Here is a 9562-nt window from a genome sequence, read left to right as displayed (position 1 = left end):
TGTGTTGCTGCCTCTGTGATGTCATTCCTGCCATGCGACTGTACCGATGTCAGAACAATATTAACAGGGTTTCCTTGGGCTTTGGTTATCAAACTCCCAAGTCTCGCTAGTGAAATAATCTGGATTGTTGGTTGTGTTGGGGGATGTATATGGACATGGACTGTAGGTGTGTATGTACACACGGAGGAGTGACTGTTGTGTAGTTGCAGCACTGCTCTCTCCTAACTGGATTTAGAACCTGTGTGTCATAGGCTCTCTATTATTATGAGTCGCCTTTAACTCCCGTGGCCTGTGCTGTGGCGTGGGAGTTCCAGCCCTGCCATCACTGCAGGTCCAAACGGCCATGGTTCATGGGCCGGTGGAGATGGTGTTCTTGTGCCACATCTGGCCTGCCTGAGACAGGCCCACGTTGGCAACCTTATGAGAAGGGCAGAATGCGAAGATATGGAAGCTGAGGCACAAGGTGTTTCATTTCCTTCCAATTGCTGTTGCTTTTACACTGAAGGGGCCGAGATGCGGTGGCGACGGGTGGCAGGATAAACCCCTAACAGCGAACGAATCACAGGGGGCTAACTGTGAGATGTTGAGCTGTGGTGTGTCCCCATCTGGAAAAGGAAGCCAACCTGCCTCTCCTCATACGCCAAACACTGGGGAGCCTACCTGCATCCTTAGCACAGCAATGGGCTGAACCAGAACCTGGCTCTGATCCCTAGACCTAGAACTCCAGCCTGAAAGGCTTCCTTGCTATTAGCCTCTCAGCCATCTTCCTGCCAGCCTTGATGCCCAGCCTCCCGTCCCTGGGGGCCCAGCAGAAGAACAGTCTGAGGCAGCAGAGCACATTCCAGTCCTTTATGGAAGACAGACACATTATCCACACAGGAAGCAGAATAGTGAGAGTGGGGATTCGCTCTCACCCCAGAAATCAGCTGCGGGGATAGCGATCGGTGCCCGATGCCAAGGGGTTTTCACAGCAAGCACAGGGCAGCACGGAGAGCTGGGGGAGAGGATCAAGGCCTGCTCCAGAGGGCATCAGGCCTTCACAAAAATCAAATCCATCTGTGACTATGCTGACAATCCTTAGCTGCCCACCGCTGAACCCCACTTCCCTGGGAAACCCAAACTCTACCAGTGGGGCACCTGCCCCCTCCACCAACTCTTCCACCTCTTTGGAAGGGCTGTGGCAGCACAGCGGTGAGCAGGAGGGGAGATCTGGCTTACAGTGCAAAAGGTCGGCCCATCCAGTGGTCATTGCCTGATGACTCTGAAGGCAGGGCTGCTAGGGACGAGGGAACTGGAGGCAGTGAGCTACGAGGGCCCGCTCTGCTGCCTGTTCCTCAATGCAGCAGCTGAGCAGTGCAGCTGGTGTAGCTTGGGTACTCTATCTACGGCCTCCTCTCCCTCAGGAGGCTGAGCTTCCAGGGAAGGAGAAGCAGCTCTCTATCTCAGGGGGAACAGAAGAGGCCCAGCCTATGTAGTAGATCACCTAAAGCTCTGGGCTGGGGCCTGGCTGGGCTCTGCTCCTCTGGCACCAAGGCACTTCCTAACTTCAGGGTAAAGCTCGGCTCGGCTATGCAGGAGGCAGAGTTGTCTTGGGGGCCAGCCTCAGACTGTGGGATGAAACCAAGGACCATCACAACCCTCCCCACCTCGTGGTCTAGGTGCCAGGCGCACCCCTCTGACCGTCCCTTCCCCATATAAACACAGAGCAGGGGGTATGTTTCCCAACACTCCACTGCACATTTCTCCCCCTGAGGAGAAGACGAGCGAAAGCAAGAACTACATGTGGCAAAAGTGAGTCAAATCCCTTAGTGCATGAGCGGTAGGTGCTCAGATGCTCGGGCAAGGAGGGCAGGGGAAGAACCTGTAGCATACATCAAACCATTTGCTGCTCACAGACCACACTGGTGGCTCCCTACTCCAGGAGGCCCAGGGGCGCGGGGCGGGGCACTGAGGACTGTTGGACTTAGTTGCCCGGCTAGTGCAAGAACAGCCCCTCCCCTGTCATGCCCCCAATCTGAATTCCAACCCAAGGGGTCAGGAGACCACCTTTCCCCGCTGCCAGGGGGAAACAAGCTAGTTCCAAGAAAACATGCTATGTTCATTCATTTACCAGCCAGGCTCTATGGCGAACAGCTCAGAGGACAAGAAGAGGGCACAGAGCAGATCATTCAAAGCCACGTGTACCCAGCCATGCAGGATTCATAGATTCCAAGGCCAGAAGGGGCCCATTGTGATCATCTAATCTGACCTCAACGGACAGGGTGCTTCAGCTGCCACAGCTCTCCCCTGGGGGCTCCGGGCTCACTCTGAATTTAAAGGGAGAGCCCAGTCGTTGTGCCCGGAAGGGTCTCGGCGAGAGCAGCACTGCCCCCTTGGGAGTGTACGAGGACTCCTGGCTTCCAGGCTGACTCCGGGGGCTCACTGGGGAGGAGCGGGCCTCGGGGGAGGATTTGCCAGATGCCGGGGTGGAGGCTGGGAGGGGCAGTGTGGAAGGGGGAGGCAGCTTCCCAGTCACAGAATCAGCAGGGAGCTTGCTCAGCGGCGGCGCTGGCAGTTCTGACCCTGCCTGGGACCTGTGGGACTGGCTGCCACTGCTTTCAGAACTGAAGCAACGCAGCTCGTCTCCTGCCTCGGGCAGCACCACCTGCTTGGCTAGGTACAGAGCCGCTCTGCTGTGCGGGGGGCAGAGGGAGGAAGCATGGGGATCACCACCTGTCGGAGGTCCAGAGCCATCGCTCCGCTGGTTCAGCCCCAACTCCAGCTCTTGCTGGCTGGAGAGCCTAGGAACCAGCAGGTCTGAGTCGCTCCTTTCCTGTCGCTGCTGCTGGAGGCTGCGGATGTCCTGGATTTGCTGCTGAAACCGCAGTTTCGCTGTTAGGAGAAGAGGAAGGAGATTGTTACTGGGCATCAGATGATCAATTCCACTGCAAAGCTCTAGGTGGCAGTTCCTTTCAACTGCCTCAGCAAGGAGTGCTAGATCACTGGGACTAACTCCTGCTGCAATTCTGCTGAAGTCATGGGCTGGGGTTCTCGCAAGGATGGACTGTGTGGAACACCATGAATGGTCAAGCAGAGACTCCCAATCACCTTTTCCAATCAAAGAGCTGGAAAGGGACGGGGGAACTCAATGGAATTATAAAGCAAACCAGTTACAGCTGCCAAAGGTAAGGTTGAAATTGCAGAGTACGTGTTAAGCTGCAGAACTCACTGCTGCAGGATGTTACCAAGGCAAAGGACTGGGTAAATGCTGAAATCTAGTCTATAAAATAACAGCAGCTGGGGTCACGTACGTTAGGGTAAAAATATCAAAAGCTATTCATGTCCCAGGTCAAACATGCCTTCCCGTCACAGCATGATATTGCACTTGTGTTGTGTACCCTGAAGGCTGCCCTGCTTTCCTCTGATGCATCCAGAAACTAGATGCAGATATGGAGGATCGTTGGATTGTTCAGAGACATGGTGATTCCTAACATAGGCCTCAATCTAGAGAGAGACTGTCCCTCTTCATGGAGGCGTTGGGGCCCAGATCCTCAAAGATATTTAGGCTCCTAACTCTCATGGATTTCAATGGGAGTTAGACCTTTAAACATCTTTGAGGATCTGGTCCTGAGCAACCTCAATTCCCATTAGAACCAGGTGGGATTGAGAGCGCTCGGCATCTCCCAGGATCAGGCCCTAGTCTGCAGAAAGGCCTTGAGCTTTCACTTTTTAAATGAGCAGCCTATCTCGGTCTCTGCTGGCCCAGCACCCCATTCCCGCTGCCCTGCAGTACAGCTGCAAGCAGCAGCCTGGTACCATTAAGAACAGCCTGTGCCATGGCAATGCCACCATCCTACCTTTCATCAGGTGTTCGTTCTTTTGCTGCAGTCCCTGGATCTCAGAGGCCATTGCGGAAATCTGGAAACAACACAGAGCGGCTCGGTTAGAAACCCTGCGGTGGGTACATTGCCTGGGTGGCCCCTTGCACATGTACATATTTTAATGGGAGGCCATGAAAATGGCAGATTCCTTAAGAGGCAGACAGAAAATCCGATGCAGAGGGATAAGGGTGTGGAGTAGGATGCACAGAGCATGACGGGCTCTTGCAGCACATGGGCCTGGGGATCCTTCCATAATGGTGGATGGCAGAGGAGGAGTTTGCACTGATGCTCAAACTGATTCCCAGCCTCTGGCCAGCTTGATCCTGCCTCAGGAGAGCCAGATCTACAGCTCCCCACTCAGTACCGAGCTTGCCCTCGAGCTGTGGTGCGTTCCCTGGGGCAGGCAGGCCCATACCATTTCCGTTTTCTCTTGCAGTTGCAGCCTGAGGCTCTGCACTTCTTCGGTGCTGGTGGAGAAGCCCAGATCTCCTGGCACAGGCTGCTGCTTTTCTTTTAGCTCCTGCGGCGGTTTCCCGTGTGGCTTGATGGCTCCTCTTGCATTCTGCAGAAACCACATGAGACCAAAGACGATAGTGGGTTCATGGCAGATACCAGGAGTACCTGTTGGGTTCGTGGCTCGTACCTGACAGCCCTTCAGAGTCAACCGACTGCCACATTCACAATTGCTGCCTGTGTCCCAACACCCACAAACCAGCACCAGCCTTACTGCAGCCACCTCCTGGGTGTGAAGATGGGCTGCATGGAGCTGGACGAATGCGGGGCGGGGACGGGGCAGGCAGTTCTTACCACTTGAGAGTTCTTCACCCATTGCTCCACTGAGCACTCGTCCTTCTGGTCTCTTGACAGCTTCCTGTGCCCTGACTGCAGCTGCTGCCTCTGTCTGAACAAGCCCTTGAGCTGTTGGAGCAGCAGAGAGTGAATTTCAGGGGCTCTACCAGCCCTCACTGGCATCGGCCTAAATCCCCAGGTGCAAGAAGCTCTGGACAGTAACTAGGAAGCCTGTTCTACTTTCCATCCATTCTGGCTCCTTGGGATACCCCCACACTTTCCCAAGCTGCTTGTAGCTACCCCTGCTTTCCTGTGCCTTGCTCCAGCTAGCTGGGACACTCCATCCATCCCTGTCATCTCAAATGCCCATGCAACTTCAGTCAGGGCTTTTGGCTACCTCCCCTCTATGCCCACATGTTCACGCCGCCACATGCCAGAGCCTACGCTCACACAGCCACTCTGACAGCAGAATCCTGCCTGTGATGGCTCCCTGGCCTTGGAGACCACCTGCCCGCTTCAGAGAAGCGTAAAAACTATGATGAGGCAGAGAGCCTAAGACAAAGCCAAACGCATGGCTCGTTACCTGCTCGGTCACCAACTGCTGCTGCTGTTCCAGGGTTTGGCTCTTTTCTTGGGGGCTCCTTGTGACTTGGCCGGCCGCGCACTGACTCAGCCCCTGCAGAGAAACAGACCCACGTGGACAGGGCGGAGCGATGAATGGACTCGGATCTCTCGCTCTGTTCTATTTCAGTTCCATCTCCTTGCCCCGGTGGGCGGAGGAGGTCAAAAAAGACACCTTGGAGACTGTCTGGGAAAGCGGAACCATCAATCTACAGTGCAGGGATTCTGAACGGACGAGTGGTCGGAGCTTGTCCCATTAGGGGCTGTAGTAAGTGCAGGCCCTGATAAAGGCCCGGTATGAGGCCTGAGGCCTGAACTAAAGTAATGGTCAAGACTTTGCTAACATAAAGCAAAGTTAAGCTGTGAGCCAGAGGCTGGCTCAGTTCACAGAAGCTGGCAAGAAAAGGGCTGACGCTGCATAAACATATATTCACCTAGCATACCGAAGTATAAACACAGCACTAGAATACACTATACTGAAACATTCCATAGAAAATAAAAGGACAGGCCGACCCATCCCAATGACAGGGGCAAAAGGGTAAAATGATGGATAGAGTTGTTTTGATCGAACCAACATGTACAAGGCAGAAGGCGGCACCTTAATACGTAGAGAGGTTGAACCTCGCTGCGTAGAGGGGTGGCCCCCTCAATACGTCAGGTGTGATGTGTAACTTGTTTGTACCTGTGTATAAGAATGTACCCCTGGGGCGGTGTCTTTGTCCGGCCGAGGGGGAAGTGGAAAGTCTCGCCACTGACTGAGCCGGGTCCATTGCCAAGAGGCACTCTGTCGCAGTACGCCCGGTAGACTAAGTAATCTACGGGGACCCTGCAAGGGTGTCCAAGATCGCAATAAACCTAGCCGACGTGGCTTTGCATCTTACTGGACTCTGTGGTTATTGGGGGGTCTCGTCGGGTCTGCTGTGTCAGCTATCTGCGCAGAGCTGGGGCAGCACACAGAGGGAACACACGCACGCAGCCGAGTGATATCAACGAGGAGAAAGCAGAACACCACACCGGTAGTACTCTGACAACAGGGGCTGTTCCATGTCTTCCTGGAAAGGGCAATTTCTCTAGATCTCCCAGAAGGTCTCAGAACTGTCCCATCACCCTGGTGTTACTAATTTAGCTATGGTTCTGCTGAGAAGCCCCATGCGCAATCAGAGCCCCATTGTGCCTGGCACTGTACTAGAGCCAGTCCCTGCCCCAAAGATGTTACAGACCAGCCAGCTAAAGAGCAGGAGAAAAGGAGTGGCATTAGCTATGTTGTACCCTGAGGCCCAGAAAGGCCTTTAAGCCTGGAGCATCGCTACATCTGGATGCCTCATGGGCTAAGCAGTAGGCAAGACAGACCCGGGCAGAGGCTGGGTAGTGGGTGTCCCAAAGAGGGTGCCGCTTTACTAGGCGGCCAGCAGCAACCTGACTGAGCGACATTCTGATAAGGGGATGCGCCCTGCGGTGCTTTGTTACCACGTTTAGGGCCAGTCGAGTGATGCAGTCCATGGTGTCTGTATGTCTTGCTGTTGTATCTGGCTCTCTTAGGCCTGGTCTACACTGTGGGGTCGAACTAAGGTACGCGACTTCGAAATAGCGTAGCTGAAGTCGAACTACCTTAGTTCGACTGACTTACCCATCCTGACGCCGCGGGATCGAAGTCCGTGGCTCCCCCGTCGACTCCGCCACCGCCGTTCGCGGTGGTGGAGTTCCGGAGTCAACGGGCGTGTGTTCGGAGTTCGAACTATCGCGTCTATGCGATAGTTCGAACTCCGAGAAGTCGAATGCTACCTGCCAACCCGGCATGTAAGTATAGACTTGCCCTTAGGCACTGCCCTGGCTCCCCGCACCACAGGAGCTGAGTGTATTATCCTCACACACTCCTGGGGGGCAGCACAGAGCTACCAACCCCATTATACAGATGGGTAGCAGAGGCTCAAAGGGCCAGATCCTCAAAGGTATTTAGGTGCCTAACTCCCTTTGGAGAGCTGTACTAGAGAAATTAAGGGCTGGTTTTCAAAGGTATTTAGGCACCTAACCATGCCAATAGGCTTTTCAAAATCCCACTGGGCACCTAGCTGCATTGGGTACCTAGATACTTCTGGAAATCTGGCCCTAAGTGACTTGCCCACGGTCCCACAGGGAGACTGAGGCAGAGGGCAGAACTGTACCTGTCTCGCCCAAGCCCAGGCTGGTGCTCTAACCACTACCCAGTCTCTCTGCTTCATTCTCTGCTTTTCTCTCTGTTTCTGGACCAAAGCCAGTAAAATATTGGTTTGGTTAAGACCAACTCATGGGGGGTGTGGAGGCTAATTTGCAGCATTTGTGCCAGTCAGAGGGGAGATAGATCTCTAGCCCCTCATGGAAGACAGGGCAACAATGGGTCTATTTCTCTTTGTCTGCTTTGTCTTTTAGCTTGGTAAATACGGTAGCAGAGTGGGCATCTGTGTTTGAAGCCCATGGGGAAACACAAAGGGAACTGGAGTTATGCAAGCAGGAACGGTGGAAGAAGAGCTGTTGGTTGATGTTTTAGGAGAGAAGCTGAATCGGAAGAAAGAATTTGTGTACCTGTGTTCTGTGAGTGTAAGGGGACTGCTGGACCCTCACTGGAACTTAGTGGGGCTTTTTAGAAAGGGGAAGGTCTGATGAGAAATCAAGACCCTGAGACTGACAGTCCCCAGGGGCAATGGGGAGAGGCCAATGCTCCAGGTCAGCCTGATTGACAAGCAGGTAGGCCAATGAGGGAGTCAGGAGGCCAGGGGGTCCCGTCCTCTGTGTGAGCTGGAGCTGCCTGGCCAGAGGGGCTGAGCTAAGGAGAGAGCAGGAGCCTGAGGGGCCAGAGGAGCAGCCCAGGTTTTTGGGGCAGAGCAGCAGCAGTGCCGAGGCAGAGTGGGGCTGGAGCTGGAGCTGGGTGCAGTGAGCAGCTGAGGAGAGCAGGGGGGACCCTGGGCAGAGGGCCCAGTGCAGGGAGACACCCCCACCCAAGAGGCCCTGCAGGCCAGACTGTGGGGAGGGGGTTGGTAACCCCGATGGGGGGTGGCGGGTGACACTGGGGGAAGGGTCCTGCCACCTAGAGCCTGAAGGCATGTGGCCACTGCCAGAGCAACTGTCCGACCCGCAGCATCCCTGGAGCACAGCCAGGGCCTGGGCAGGGGCCTGGGATGTGTGAGGAACGAGCTGTGAACTGCCCTGACATTCCAGCCAGGACTGGTTGTGGTGTCCCTGTGCCACAGAGCCAGGTGATGGGTTTTCCTTTAACCTTTCCCATTCTTTCCTTGTTTTTTTAATTGAATGCTCTTTAATACATTGTATTTGCTTTGAACTCTAGGCACTGATCAGTGGGTTAGGGAAGTGTCCAGTGCAGAGCAAGCACCCCAGAGTGGGGACACCCTAGCCCCTGCCCTAAGTGACCATGACAAGGTGGGGGGTTGAGCCCCCCAGGAATCCTGGGCCCACCCTTGTTGGGGTTACAAGGACTCTGCCAGACAGGAGAGTGGAAGGGGAGCCCCCGAGGTCAGGCAGGCCTCTGGGTAAAGGGAGTGGGAGCAAGGACTCAGATCCTTTCGCTAGCCCATTTCACTGGGGTAGTGTATAAGCCAGGAAAGTTCCCCACAACAGTGGGACCATTCCCCCGCTCACATTAGTGCCACTGGGGAGAGGGCTGTGCAGTGTGCATGGGTGGCAGCAGTACTGTGGGATCAGCAATTAAGGCACAAATTGAAATGAGACGTGTACGCTGCTGCGTGTGTCTGTCCCTGCCTGATCTCTAGTTTGGAAACAGTGGGGCTTATGGAGATGGGAGAAAAGCAGATACAGGCAGTAGAAAATAATATACTGAGGAGAATGGCAGGCAGGCGGTGGGTAGACAGTGTGCACATGGAAGGAATTAGGGGGAAGATGAACTTGGGCCTGTGAGTGATAGATAGGCTGGAGGGTGCGAGGTTGTGGTGGGCTGGACGTGTGATAGGAATGGGAACAGCAAAGAAAGCCTGGGAGGAGGAGGATGGCAAGAAAGGGCGTGAGAGACTCACGATATGGTGGAAAGAAAAGGGCTGGAACGCCCCAGTGCCATGGACCTGAAGGAGAACTGTGGGCCCTCCACCCCTGTGTAAACAGGAAAAGAAGTGAAGAAGCAAAGTGAAGTGAGCAATTAGCTTGTGAGCTCTTCAGGGCAAGGACTGTTTTCTAGTCTCTGTACAGTGCCTAGCACAATGGGACCTCACGACCATACTAAAAATACTAAAGGAGCATCTGGGTGCCTGGACACAAAGTCATAGGCAAGGCTATGTCCGAGGTCTCCC

At 54.6% G+C, this 9562-nt stretch overlaps 1 protein-coding gene across 12 annotated transcripts in view; it reads right to left on the bottom strand.

Annotated features, from left to right (window-relative positions):
- Positions 1 to 847: 847 nt before the first annotated feature.
- Positions 848 to 9562, bottom strand: part of LOC120374024 (protein lava lamp) — a 41864-nt gene continuing 33149 nt past the window's right edge. For 11 of the 12 annotated variants that reach the window (XM_039493214.1, XM_039493216.1, XM_039493219.1 and 8 more), the window contains 5 exons: positions 5233 to 5325; positions 4668 to 4778; positions 4276 to 4422; positions 3837 to 3897; positions 848 to 2871 (listed from right to left, as the gene is read on the bottom strand). In XM_039493214.1, the coding sequence (XP_039349148.1) occupies positions 2267 to 2871; positions 3837 to 3897; positions 4276 to 4422; positions 4668 to 4778; positions 5233 to 5325 (1017 nt within the window). In that variant the 3' untranslated portion in view covers positions 848 to 2266. The remainder of the gene's footprint in view (positions 2872 to 3836; positions 3898 to 4275; positions 4423 to 4667; positions 4779 to 5232; positions 5326 to 9562) is intronic. The other variant, XM_039493220.1, reaches the window with a different exon arrangement.

Source organism: Mauremys reevesii, linkage group 10 (assembly GCF_016161935.1).
Source record: "Mauremys reevesii isolate NIE-2019 linkage group 10, ASM1616193v1, whole genome shotgun sequence".
In the NCBI taxonomy this organism is placed as follows: domain Eukaryota; kingdom Metazoa; phylum Chordata; order Testudines; family Geoemydidae; genus Mauremys; species Mauremys reevesii.
Note: the sequence above shows the minus strand (reverse complement) of the source record. Positions and strands in the feature narration are given on the sequence as shown.